Source organism: Syngnathus acus, chromosome 17 (assembly GCF_901709675.1).
Source record: "Syngnathus acus chromosome 17, fSynAcu1.2, whole genome shotgun sequence".
NCBI lineage: Eukaryota > Metazoa > Chordata > Actinopteri > Syngnathiformes > Syngnathidae > Syngnathus > Syngnathus acus.
In genome coordinates this window covers 8,835,340-8,849,368 of record NC_051102.1, presented here as the reverse complement: position 1 = coordinate 8,849,368, position 14,029 = coordinate 8,835,340, and the positions used below count along the sequence as shown (strand labels likewise).

Below are 14,029 nucleotides of genomic sequence, written 5' to 3'. Positions count from 1 at the left end.
CCGGTATGTTCTGCGGAGGAGAAAATCTGATTACCTCAAGACGTGTATACAGTACTTTCCAACGACCTTGCTCTTTAGTGTTCACGTTATTAGCAGGAAAGGTTTTATGACTGAAAAATCCTTCTCAGAGTACGGACTTATGTTGGATAGAGTTCCATTACCGTCCCATCTTTAAAAAAAAAAGTCTGTGTAGTTACGGCTTAAGGTTAGTTAGTCATGCCTGTGAAGTTATAGACAAAAACATGGGGCGATTAAGTTTTTTTAATACCCTCATGTGTGGTCAAAGAGCACCACAATTACACTTTACACCGTTTATTGATTGGGACGGTCAAACAAAATGAAAACACTATACATATACCGCCCTCTAGTGGCAGGCAGTGAAATTACATCCGAAATAGGTATCAGAACAAAATTGAGATTTAAAAACAAATGATGGAACTGGGTTTCCTTTTTTCATCTTTACAGACGATTTAATGATCATTATATAAACAAATGCATTTCAAGTAACTGAAAAAAATGAATGATTTCAACTCCCAAGTTGAGGTACAAGTGCATTTTCAATGTTAGTACAGTCTAGTACAGGTAATAGACAACAATAACTTTCTTAAGTGAGTCAATACCATGATAGAATTAATGCAACACGTGGATAAAGTAATCCTACCATAAAACAATCATGTTGATATAAATTAGCTCCACGAGGATCTCACGTGTACAAACAAGCAGTATTTTCTCTTTTATCGGTTCGTTTGTGTTTTCCCTCCGCGCAACTCCTGCCCGGACCTGCTAATGGCTTTTTATTATAAATTACTAATGTTGTTTACAAACTTGTCAAAGAGAACAGATCGTAGCTTTGGATCGATAGAACAGAGTTTTCACCGACACAGGCAACATATATAGAATATGTACACTGGCGTTGTGACTTTAGCAAATTTTGTTTCCAATTAGTTCTTGAGAAGATTGCGATCTATCTTACTGGCACCAATTAATGATATGGAGGTAATGCGATATCATTTGAAGGTGAAATTACAGTATGCATTCATTTCTTCTTCTACTTTTTCTAATCAGGGAATCAATCATGAATTAACTGTGGCTCTACAGAAAACTTCCATGAGAGTCGCTCTAAATCAGGACTGTGTGAGTTATGGCAGGGTCTGGCGATGGAGGTCACTGATAAGAAATGTTATCACGCAAGCTGTCACCCATGGCAGCCATTTGCTGTTCGTAATTAATCACCGGCAGAGGCTAATACGTTCATTCCACCTAAAGGAGATTTGTCGTCTCGGACCCTCTAAAGGTCAAATTCCGAAAGCGGCTTTGACTTTTTGGAGACCTGCGTTTGTAGGATGTCAATATCACTTCATCACTATGCACATATTCACTCACTTTCTGACGCAATCGACTTGATTAAAGATCTTTCAAGTAGTGGTGGGGCTTGGTTAAACATTAATTAGAGGCTTTGGTTATTAATTGCATTAAATTGTCACATGACCAAACCCAGAAAACAGGTGATTGGTCGGTACTTGAGCTCTTAACCACTGGGATGTCATTTTCAGTCGAAAGCAAGTAACAAAATGGCCGCCCCTGGCTTGAATTCTTATTCTTCAAATGCAATACTAATCAGACTCTATGGGGCACATACAGAACATGATATTGTAAAGATTTTTTTTTATATAGTATATGACATCACATCGTCAAAAGAAATCAAGAAATCATTTGTGGACTCGCGATCCTCGTATTAGGTTAACATTAACGCAATGTGCTTCTGGTAGCTGTCAAAAAATGAAACACAAGCACGAAAAGAAAATCGCAGCCATTACTTTTCGCCCTTATATGGCCAATTACTGAGATCAATTAGCATTGTTAGGTGGAAGCTAATGTTAGCTTGCTGGCTGTTTGTGTTTTGCATTAAGCTAATAGCGTAGGGTTGAAGTGATGTTGGAATAACCAAAGTCGATGTGACTGGAATTTCAGCAGCAGAGAACAGCTAAGGTTTTTTTTTTTTTTTTTAATTACTCTACATAAACTCATTAAACTCCCGGCTGTAATTTAAAAAAATCAGTAACGCAAGTACGGTCATACTGTCTCGACATATTTAGTACGTCTGAAAGAAGGATGCTAAAACGTGCCTCGTTTTGGGATTTGTAAATAACGTGGCTTTGAGTTGACCTCTCTGAGGTGAGGATTGAAGGTCAGGGGAGAGGAAAGACTGTGGAATGTTCGTGCATCGATTTTCCTCCTTCTCTCATCACCCCTTCATCTGTCACTCACGATGGATGGAGAGGGCTTTTGCTGACAGGGACACACTTTGTCAGTCAGTGGTTAAAAAAGCTCGAGAAGAATTTAGAAGGGTGAAGACCAGGGAAAAACAAACCAAAACAGAAAAACAACCATTCATCATCTCTCAAGCGTATTTTGATGAAAACGCAGCATCAGCTATCTTGGTCTTGTATTTTGACACCTCTGTTTCTCAATGTCAGGACATTTTGTGTACATTTTTGCCCGCATTGTCAAAAATCAGCACTTGTCAAGTTTTCTAGGAAAACATGCCTGTTAAAAATCACTCAGTCACAAATGATTGAATGGCACAGCACTTGTCAAGTTTTCTAGAAAAACATGCCTTGCAAATGATTGAATTAGTGCGATTTTCTTTTTTTGTGATTCCAAGGAACATGTTTTTGTTTTATTTTTCTACTAAAATAAATTGTAGTTGCACATCCACTACAGAAGGTGGCAGTGGTACTTCTCATTTTCAAGAGTGTGCGCAGAAAGTATGAGCAACTTTTTCAACGGATTACTTATTACTGGGGGGGAAAAAAAGGTTGTGATACAATTTATAGCCGCAGCAGAGAGCAGGGCATATATTTTCTTCTTCCTTAATCACCATCATCAGAATGATTGATTTTCATTTTAATTGATATTGGATGGATCATGCGTCTACGCGACACAAGTTGGATCCATTCCGGTAGCGCGTGCTGCTGCGAGTCTTTTGTTTCGTACCGATCATTCAATACAGCCACTCAGTCCAATCAGATTTTCTCTGGCATCTATCACCGGACTGCCAATATTTAGGGAAAACAATCCGAGTGCGCTCGCTGGGACTTGGCTTGGCGCGAGCACGCCTTTTTGGGTGCCAGCTGCGTGACATAACCCTCTGTATCTCGCTTTTCTACAGCTCACGTTGTCATTTGTGCTCTATTTGTGTTCTGTTGGCTGCATTGTGAGGTGCTCAAGCTTCTGATGGGGAGAGTGTCGGGTCAAGAATGGCAGAAAATCGATCAATTGTATTTCCCGTGAGCGAGCCGAAGCTCATGAAAGGAATCTGGGTTTAAAGTGTTGCATCTAAACAACAATGTGGGTCGTAGGTCTTGGTGTTGTGTGCAAGAAGTGAAAGTATATACCACCCACAGGTTTATTTCAATCATAGATTCAGATTTCGATCCAGCTTGATTGATTGATCAGAATATGGGCAATTCAATGCTATTTTCTGGTTTCCCATCATGGATGGAATTGTTCGCCCAATCACCTTCGGAGTTATTTTCAGCAGCGAGACCCTTTTTTTTTCCGTTTTTTATCAGCTCTTTCCCAGATGGAATTGTAACCACAGCCCCCCCTTCCCCCCGCCCTCCCAATCTGTGAAACCAACCATCTGGTGCGTCATGTTTGTGAATTGTGGCCCTTTTTGTCCACAATTGTACACATCTTTTGTTGAGGCAGGCAGGAACAAGAATTGCTTCCACCTCCTGCTCCATCCTTTATTTAAGCCCCGACTAAGTGGGAGGACTTGAAATTTAAAATGTGCAAGCAGCCAATTAAACTCCACACATAGTCGTTGCGGTTATCCGGCCACGACCCCTCGGGCGAGAAGACAGCCTGACATCTCTCAGCCTCAAAGTACTGCCAGAGGAGGCAAAGCAGCAAGTCGCACCAAAGGTGGTCTATAGATCCTCGCGGCGGGGGTAGCGCCTTGACTTCAAACCTGGCATGGAGCTCCGGGTTGCGCTCACAAGCCCATTTTTCTTCTCTTCCGTGTTGAGCAGGTGCAAGACACCTTTCACCGAGAGGAAAATATTGGATCTGCTTTTCTGATCCCAGCAAGGCACACTGAGGCGTTTGGTTTTCTCGCCGCCCTTCTTACATGTGTTTTTGTCTCTAATCTTTATGGGTGTGAAGTTTGTCTTATCATCCTTCTGGCGCTCTTTTTGAAATCATTTCAAGTCCTTAGTGCAGCGGTACTCAAACTATTTACACCCAGTACCATTGTGGATAATGATTAATATTCAATTAAAAGGTAGCACACAAACTGCCTGATTGTAAACATTGATTCAAATTTGAAATGCAAATGTATTGAAGCGTTCTTAAAAGTTAAATACAACTGAACTGCAGATGCCTCAAAATGTTGTGATTTTTATTTTTTATTTTTTATTAAATTGCACTCATATGTGTTCTTTAGTTGTCTACTCTTGGAAAAGAAGTTTTTATGAAAGCGCTGGACAATAACAAAGAGTTTCCTCGTATGTGCCCCACCTGAGGGGTCGATGATTTTTCTCATGTTAAAAGTACGACACTGGTTCCAATCACGCTGTGCTGGACTTTAATCACTTCTCTGAGAACATTGCTCTGCGCAGTAGGAACCAAAGTGTCTTCCACCTACAGGGTGGACAGTAATGAACAGGAAGTTCACCGCTTTTAGAGGAACAAACGGCAGGTTTTGCTGTGATGGTACAGATGAATCGCCACAGGACCACAGACCTTTACACCTAATCGGCGACATTACGAGTTCACGCCATAGTCAGACATGTTTGATGGCTAGTGCAGTTGATCCATGTTTGATCCTCAATAGCAGAAACAAGATGAAAGTTATGCTTTCATCCCACACTTTTTTAGTTTGACGTGCTGCGTGGAGAGAAAACAGGTCAATATAATCAAAGAAAACTCTGAGTTGCTTTAGTCTCTTATTTTGCAGTCTATTAGTCTCTTTGTTCATACAGCAACCGCCCACTATATATATTTGTACTGTACTGCAAGGAGAGTTTACCTTTCTTCAGTTGCAAAATGTAGACTTCAGTAGGCTTCATGCAAGTGACTTCAAAGCTTGTGAGATTGTGTGTGGAATATCGTCATCGAGGAGTCTCTTGTGACTTTTAACGAGTTGGCAGGTGTGTGATGCACGGGAAAAAAAAACAGTTATTGTCAGACAAGTGACAGTTAATGCTTAATTGAAGCACTGTCAGGTGGTTGCTTGGCTCACAAGTTCTCTTTGAAAAAAATCATCTGACAGCGCGCATTCTCCTCTTAAAAGAGGTAAACACTGCCATCTAGTGGACACGATAGGGATTGTGCTTGGACCCCCGCAGCCTTATTGCGAAGGAAGTGCAAAAAAAATATTTGGAATTTTTTTTTTTTTTTTTGTCTATGTGAAGCCCTTTGAGACTGCTTGTGATTTAGGGCTATACAAATAAACTTGACTTGATTCATGTGTGACCGTATCCCATTTCTGCAGCAAAAAAAGTCACATGACTCAAAATACTGTATGTCAGGTAAATAAAGTTTGTACTTAAGGTAGCTGGGAGGCATCAATCTCAATCTTGGCCTTTTCGGTGAACGATGCAAAGAATCCCATCTGAAGATTGTTTCCACACCGGGCTGCAATGTCATTAACAAGCATTAAATTAATTTCACGCTACTGCTTTGGAATTAATTGCATCTTAGCAGAAGCCGCTCTGATAGGGATGGACACGACGGTGTCTATTAAATCTTTTTTATTTATTTTTATCAGACAGGCCTTGACTTGATACACTTGATTTGTGGCACCACTGACTCACAATCGAGAGGTCCTCAGTTCCAGTCTTGGATCTCTTACGCATACACTTACTGGCAAGATGACAAGAGGCGGCCCACGTCTCCACTTCAGTCACAAAGCTCAGGCTCCACCCCTGGTTGTCATGGTAACAATTGCATTGGCCCAGCAGTGTACGACAGGGCACAATAAGGGCTCAATGGGCTTATTTCAGCAAGACACAAAATTGGGTGTGTAAAGTGTGCTAGATCGAGTTTATTTGCAAAATGTGGCTAACATGGCTGCCATCATGCTTTGGGAGCCTTAATTAATAATCATTGAGCATAACTGCTTATTTTCATTATTTTTGACTTTTCGAGCTTGTCTTAATTGGCCTCTGTGGGATTTGGATTTGATGTTTACATATTGACCACATGCTGATAGTGTTTTTGTAATCCCTCACGATTATATATTGTTGTATTTTTCAACCAATTTTGTAATATATCACACTACTGGTGCGTGATCAGCATGCTTTCCAAACAATACTCTTTGGATTGTTTACTGCCTGTGTGCACAAAATCAGCTATGAATAAATAATCCCTGTGTCTTCATTTAAGGCGAATTGGATTTTAGTTCATTTTTCATGGTGCATAATTTATTTATGGTGGTCGCTGCATAATGTAGATAAGCTTGTTATCTACAGAATCTCCCCCGTTTCAAATATGCTGTGAATTATTCATTCGAGGGTGATGTTGATTGCAATACTTTTTCTTATGAGGTCTTAAAAATGAAAGATCATGCCTGTCCAGTAGCCCACTGCTAGGCAGCAACCTTATTTTGTTGTACCAAAGAACAGTCACATGCCTTTCTGTATTATTGCAAAATGGATGCTTTGATTTTCTAAATAGTTTTTATTTATTTATTTATATTTTTTATTTATTTTAAAATTTAACAATACTGCCAGTATATAGCAATTTAGCACAGTAGTAAGCCTGAATTTGAAATTCCCGGCTCAAACCATAGGTGTGAAGGATTGTACGCTATGTGCTGTAACTCAATCCATCAACGAGACAAGGTTGGGCGGGGCGCTTTTTAACCGACGGTGTCCCACACGCAGCATTCTTGAAGTTAAGCGAGCTAGACTGCCACACCCAAAAAAAGCATTCACACCTGCAACCTGTTTTTTTTTTGTTTCCTCCTCCAAGAGAAAACAATCACACTCGTACAAGAGTTCCTTTTATTATTTTCCAGTCGCACACACTACAGGTGTTACAGTGAAAAGACATCAGCTTGTTGAAGTCAATAAGTTAAGCCAAATCTACCTTTACGCATTCTCCGAGAGACATTTCGAACGTTCATCGACGCCAAATGCGGAAATGCCAGATTCAGACTCTTTTGTTACGCCGTTGTCAGTGGCCCAGTTGACGCCCTAGTGTAGACTTTGCCGTCTTAGAATGTTGCAATAACTGCTGACGGCTGCTGGAGCCACACCCGCTCCACCTTTGACAATCGCGGCCTCCGCTGGAATGCGCGTGCACAGTTTAGAACCAGTAGTAGTCAAAAAACTAAGAAAAAAAATAGGGGCAGGCATTTTAATAAATTTCCTTGATCAATCCATTTGATTCTATGAACATTATTTTATTGCTACGGGGCAAAAAAAACAAAAAACACACTGAAAGTTCTGGACCCCTATTTTAAGGTTAGCAGAACTCGAGCGCCAGCTGCCCTCAGTTGCTTTAAGATGGATGCAATTGATCAAAAATCTCATTCTTAGAATGCCCGACTCTACTTTAAAGTCTGCTGATTTTTTTGTCTTTTAGGCAACTGTATCTTAGTTCATGTTATCAAAAATATCAAAACTCTTTATAAAAAAATGGGGAGCCTTTTAAAACAGATAATTACTTTGCACATTGACTATGAAAACATGGGATTAGTAAAACCCCCAAACCTGAAGTTGTTAAGCAATTATCACACACACCCCTTGCCAAAAAAAAACAAAAAAACATCAATGCATCAGCTACTAGCAACCAAGAATCCACTCCAAAAAAGAAAAGCAACAGGTACACTATGTACAGTGTCAGCAAGGTTATCAGTGCTTGGGACTCAAGACAAGGCAGCAGAGATTAAAAAATAAAATTTGAGCAAAAGCCCACATGACTCGGCTTCTGTCTTCCCTTTCATTGTTGGTGGCAGGGTGGGAGGGGCCGCGATGCGCCGCATTCTGGGCACCCAACGGGCAAAACGCTATTTTTCTCCGGCTTGGTCGTTCATGTCTTTTTGCAGACGCCTGCAAGATTTTTGAACTTGGGTCCCAACGTGTTTAAGAAGTCGAGGTTTTCGTTGCCGCCGCCGTCGTCGCTGCAGCAGCCGACCGAGCCGGCCGCCGAGCCCGCTCCCTCAAAGCCGTACTGGTGGATGATGTCGTCCGCGTAGCGCCCGTCGTTCTCCTTGCCTCCGAAATAGGAAAGTTTCTGAAAGGCAAAGCCAGAAGCTTTACACTCGAGCCCAAACGCTTATAATACTTTGACAGATGTTTCCGAGAAAACGGGAGCGTCATCATCACCTGATGCAAATAGCGTCCGTTTGTTTGCCATGTGTTGAGAAAGTTTGCGTCGTAGTTCATCTGCTGGGTTCCGTACTGGCTGTCGTAATGTCCGCTGATGAACTCGGCGTCGGTGGCACCAAAGCCGGACTTGTAGAAGTTGGTGTCCTGGCGTCCCAAGGTGGAGCCCTTTATTTGCCAATCCTGATTGGCCACCGAGCCCTTGAAGTCCGAGCCGGGGACGGGGACCTTGATCAGACTGGCGTCCTGTGGACGCAGAACAAAAAAGTGGTTCTTTTGCCTCGCTCGGATTGAAGGGAGTGAGACCTCTTCTCGCTCCTTACCACTTCTTCCCCCGGGGCTTCTGTGTTGGATTTGATGAGGATTCCGCCGCTGTCGGTCGTGTCCTCCAAGATCTGCAAGTCTGGCTTTGTCGTGCACAAACAGGCGAGCAGCAAGACTGCAAGAGCAAAATGGCCCATTAGATGGAAGGAACGTCACACACTAATGTTCCCAACATGTAAGGGAGTGAACAAATCCAAAAAAGAAGAGAGGAACTGACATAGCAGCAGCAGGAGGAGCAGAGGCAGGAGGAACGCCAGCCACCCCATCGGGCCCAGCGAGGCCGACCAAGGCTTGGTCACGCAGGCGCCGTTCCTGCACTGGCAGATCCTGACGCTCACTGTCTGGATTTTCCCGTTGCCCTGCAGATCCTTCACCTCGACGGGAATTTGATGCACCTTCAAGGGGAGGTCTTTGTCCTGCCGTAGCGTGGCAGCCGTTTCTACAAGGGAAGCACGCAATCCGTTTAGGGCCTGACGGAAATATGACAAGCTACAAGCCGTCGCCTACCATTGAATCTGATGATGGACCATTTTCCCTCTTCGTTATGCGGCAGGCTGAAGGTGAAGGGGCCTTTAAAGGGCGCCTCGTCGGCATCTTCTGCCACGAGCAGCGCCGAGCCCATTTCCCCTTCCTTCTCGCACACCACCCTCTCGCCAGGCGGGACGATAACCGGCACGTTGTCGTTCACGTCTTCCACCTGGATGATGACCATTCCCGTACCGGTCTTGGAAGCTAAAAGCCATGAGGGAACACACTCTCGCTCAAGTCCGCTATTCGAGGCGACGGATCTGTTTGAAAAAGCCACATACTTGCGTCGACGGCTCGCATGGTGATGTTGTAAAGTCCCTCCTTGACAAAGTGCGACTCTCTGTCGATGGTATTTGCCACCCTCAGCTCTCCTGAGTTCCTGTCCACGTTGATCCAGGCGGCCGGGTCCATGATTTTGTAATACCTGCGGCGAAACGGTCCGCAAAGTTCTCGTCAGTCTCGCTTTCTTCGAGCGAGTCAAAGTCCCATCAGAGTGAACCGCTTACTTGATGCCGTCGCTGCTCTTGGTTTCCGGATCGATGGCTTTGTACGTTCCTATCACCGTGCCGTTGGGCGTGTTCTCTTTGACGGTGAAGCGAACGGTCGGCGCCGTGAATTCGGGACCTTCGTCCACGTCGCCCACCGTCAAGTCCACGGGGACGATCTCCCACTGGGCCGTGGTGCCGCTCAGCTCGGCTTCGTTGCGGGCCATCACTTCCAGCCTCATTTTTTGGGACTTCTCAAAATTTAATGGCTGGAAAAAACGTCGGCACTCTTTACTTGAGATGACTTGGACTCCTCATGGTGTTACTCCAAAGTAAAAATCAACTCACCTTAGAAATGTACAGAAGGCCCTCATTTGTTTTGGGGTCCGTCTCCATCCGGAAGTTTCCGTTTTCATTGCCCTTAGTGATAACAAATTTCGATTTCCAGGCGGATGTGCCTTTTAAATCCTTATCTTCGACAGGCATACGGAGAATAAGTTTGCCAACTTCGTTCTCCTGTGCGGTGGCTTCGTACTGCACGATGAAAAATTCAAAGGTTCAGGAATTATGAACAACAATTGTGGGCAGGGGGCCAACCTGGTCAAAGGTCTTCCAAATGTGGAAGCTGATTACCAATTTCTTTGTGAAGGTCGGCGGGTTGTCGTTGATGTCGGTCAGCGTGATGGTCGCCGTGCCCGTGGTGAACAAACCTTTGGCTCCGCCGTCCATATCTTTGATTTGCACAATCACGTTGTATATTTCTTTACTCTGACGAAAGAAGATTCCATTCACGTCACACGTGGTAGAATTGAAATTGCGGGACCCGAGATCCGGCGGGCCTCACCTCTCTGTCTAAAGTATTGGTGGCCGTTGTCAAGACCCCCGTCTCCGGGTTGATGGCAAATCGCTCCAATTCGCTCAAAAGGGAATAGCGGATCTTCACGTGGTCGGTGCCTGCCTGGTCTCTGTCGGTGGCGTTCACCTTCCCCATGACGGTCCCTGCGGTGTGTTCATTTGATAAGCTTGTTGCCAGAACAAACACGAAACAGGCCACAGTGTGTCGAGTTGCTCACCTGCTTTGCTTTTCTCTGCCACCGAAAATTGCATTTGGCCGCTGAACTGCGGCGCATTGTCATTCTGATCGTCCACGTTGACAAAGATCCCCAAAGGGTCATCGGTTTCTTGCCGCGAAGATTTGTCGAAAACCCTGGCTATTAACTGCAAAGGAAAAACAGATACATGGTGCTGTAGATGGCTCATGAAATGATTGATTGTAATTGGAATTGATTCCAATAGAATCATACAAAAAGTGACAGTAACTTGAATGTGTATCTAAAACCAATTGAATTCCATTTCATTGGAAAAACTGAATGAGGAAAAGCGCCAACTCACGGCGAACTGCGGGAACTCCTCACGATCGACCGGCTTGAGCACAGTCAACATTCCAGAGTCGCTGTCAAACCTAAACACTCCTTCTGGGTACTTGTCGTAGCCGGGCCCAGTCAGAGTGTAGTACACCTGATGAGAGGCTTCGGTGTCGGATACGAGCTGCAACAGAAGCAAAAGACGAGCGCCATCGTATGACCAAGGCAAATTGTTGACATCAATAATTATTTTGTGTGCAACCAAAAAAAAAAAATGATAGAGGCTCAAATGTACGGTTTATTCATTTATGACGGGAAGGGATTTTTTTTGTGGGGGGGAGGAGGGTGAAGTAAAGTAATACAATACAAGTCACTTTTGGAAACATTTTAAGGCAGCAAAAACAAATTATCCGATTACAAATTTGATTGACAGGGATTTCAGGCAAATCAAAGGTCGCAAAATTGTACAGAAAATGACCCTTATGACAGATCATTCGAAACTGAAATATTTACTATAACATAATAGTAAAAAATGACGCTGCTATATTAGTATGTAATTGTTCTGGTTGGGTGTGTTTCGGCTTTATAAATGGAAAACTCTTCCCTTCTTATCTCAAGGCTGTTGGGAGTCTTTCAACAGTTGGCACACACACACACACACACACAGTGTGTACTGTATATATGAGTCACTGTTAAAATAATTGTCCCAAGTGGCCATGAGGAATGGGGAACGGTTTTATGACACTAAATATTGATTACATAAGAAACATAATCACGTGTTTTGCTTATTAGACAAGATCAATATCAACAAACCAACAATACGAGAATCAATTTGATATTTTGACAATTGGAAACCCTGACTAAAATTCATCCCTTCATTTGGAAATCCGGCATTATAGTGTGCTGTATTTTTTGTAGTGACTTTTTAGTTTTCCTGTATATTTAAATGCATAATTTTAATGCTTGGTGTGTCGCGTATGTTTGAAAAATTACCCTTGAGACGTCTCTTGGATAGGGGCCGGGGTCATTCTCCAGGATATTGATGGGTGGGGGGCTCCAGCGTCTTCTGAACCGTTGCAGCACGTCAGTGGGCTACACGGCACAGTCAGTAGTGGGAATTAAGAACAACTATTTTGTTACTGTACTTAAGTCGCTTTATCAAGTATCAGCGCATAATATTTTTACTCAAGTACCGGTGTGAACACTTTTGCAAGTTGGGGGCGCGAGGAGGGGGGGATTGCTTTTGTTACCTGTCTGATCATTTGCTCGCTGGCGATGAGGTTGACGTCCATCTGCATGTGCCGCCCGTCGTTGCGTTCAGCCCAAACGGAGAAAGTTCTGCCTTTAGACGAGATCTCGACGGCGGTCGTGGCCGTCACCGAACCGTTGGGCCAGACTGCGAAAGCGCGGTCGTTGCAAGTGACGCTCGCGCAGCTCGCCACATTGACTGGGGCATAGGGAAGAACAGGTTGAGTGACTTTTACTATTATTATTATTGCAGAAATACGGTACCGGTTAGATCGTGAATAAAAATAAATTGTAATTACGTCTGCTTATCTCGAATCTGGCCGGGATACTTTGCGGCACCGGGACGTACAGGACGCTTGGGACGAAGCACGACTCTACTCCGACCAGGATCTAAAGTTACACATAGAATTAGTGTCGAATATCACAAGGTTCCTCTTTGTTAATAAAACAACACATATGTCGGACTTACCAGCGCCAGGCAGACGTTGAAAATGACAGCTTTCGCCATCGTTTTTCTTTTCAAATATAAATTTGCACTTTGCCCCAAGCAAAAAGCAATCCCCTCACAGCATTTAAAAAAAAAAAAAAGCGAAAAGGTTTCGAGCGTTCAGGTGTCGGTTTGGAAGCCGTAATCACGTAGAAGAAAGAACTCCTGCTGCTTCTCTTACGCCTCCATGGCACCTTTTGCGCTCGCTCGCTTTTCGCTGCTGGCGGTGTGTCAATAATCCGGACACACCTTGAACGCCCCACCCAAAGGCCGAGCTTCCCCAGCAGGCTCCGTATCAGCGAGGGAGGACTTGTATGCACCAAGCACTCCTCCAAAGTCCAAACGTTACAAATTCTAAAATCCACCAGCAGGAGGAGCTGTTTCTCCCAAAAAGAATTTACACCAATTTGGGATTTTTAAAGTTTTCCTAATGTTTCGTTTAAGTCTTCATCACAAAGCAGCACTCTATATCAATACTACACTACTGATGCTGCTGCACAAATAAAAGTTATGCATGCCTCTAAGGGAGTATGCGTGTGTTATGTGCATCTAGCCTCGACACAATTGTCTTTTCTACTTGTTTTTCAAGTGTATCCGGTCTGTGGAAATTCTCCCAAGTCTGCACAGTTGAACAACCTCTATGTGCCCCTCCTCTTTCCTCAACACAGCTAAGGCTCCTCGCTCAGCACTGCAGGAATGTGCACTAAATGGAGCCTGGCTGGCAAGGGGGTGGGGAGGTTGTCCTCCCACTTATCTCTAAAAAAGTGTTTGCAAAGAAGCGAGCCAAAGAGAGAAAAAAAAGTGGTTGACAACGCTGCGGGCCAATGTCCTCAAGCGTAAACCGTGCAAAGACAACCAGAAATAAAGTAGAAATGAAACCAGACTTTCTGTGCGTATCGGAAAGGTGAGAAAAATGTCAGGAAGATTGCAGTGAGTCATGGGCGTGAACGCAAGGAAACCGCCCAGGGCTGGGAGCCATAACAGTAAACGCAAAACCGACTCAGCAAATAGTCTTGTCACTCCCAGAAGGAAAGTGACACGTTCAAGACGAGACGTGTGCATGGACACACACAATTTGAAAGCGCAATCTCCTCCCTTCTCCCCCCCAATAACACCCCAGCAGCCCTGAACTCTTCACTTTTAGTGATAAGCTAAAAATGAGTCATTTTCACTGTGAATTTTGCTGTTCCAGTAAACTTCCCAATAATGTGGAAGTGGTGAGTAAATAGGTAAGCAACTTGTACAAATGAGACG

At 43.8% G+C, this 14,029-nt stretch overlaps 1 protein-coding gene across 1 annotated transcript; it reads right to left on the bottom strand.

Annotated features, from left to right (window-relative positions):
* Nucleotides 1-6,995: 6,995 nt before the first annotated feature.
* Nucleotides 6,996-13,265, bottom strand: dsc2l (desmocollin 2 like). Its single transcript, XM_037275956.1, has 16 exons — nucleotides 12,758-13,265; nucleotides 12,588-12,678; nucleotides 12,291-12,487; nucleotides 12,034-12,132; nucleotides 11,069-11,224; nucleotides 10,750-10,894; nucleotides 10,521-10,675; nucleotides 10,310-10,444; nucleotides 10,025-10,210; nucleotides 9,698-9,945; nucleotides 9,473-9,615; nucleotides 9,171-9,395; nucleotides 8,881-9,102; nucleotides 8,663-8,778; nucleotides 8,340-8,585; nucleotides 6,996-8,247 (listed from the first exon to the last, which is right to left on the bottom strand). Exons 1-16 carry the CDS (start codon nucleotides 12,794-12,796, stop codon nucleotides 8,044-8,046), a joined length of 2,607 nt encoding a protein of 868 aa, XP_037131851.1. The 5' UTR covers nucleotides 12,797-13,265; the 3' UTR covers nucleotides 6,996-8,043.
* Nucleotides 13,266-14,029: the final 764 nt, after the last annotated feature.

Bases quoted from the DNA above. Each gene is read 5' to 3' on its own strand.
- dsc2l (XM_037275956.1), bottom strand. From the start codon at position 12,796: ATGGCGAAAGCTGTCATTTTCAACGTCTGCCTGGCGCTG. The intron at 12,488-12,587 runs GTAATTACAATT...CCTATGCCCCAG, and splicing joins CAGATTCGAGATAAGCAGAC to TCAATGTGGCGAGCTGCGCG. The intron at 9,396-9,472 runs GTATGTGGCTTT...CATGGCTTTTAG, and splicing joins CATGCGAGCCGTCGACGCAA to CTTCCAAGACCGGTACGGGA.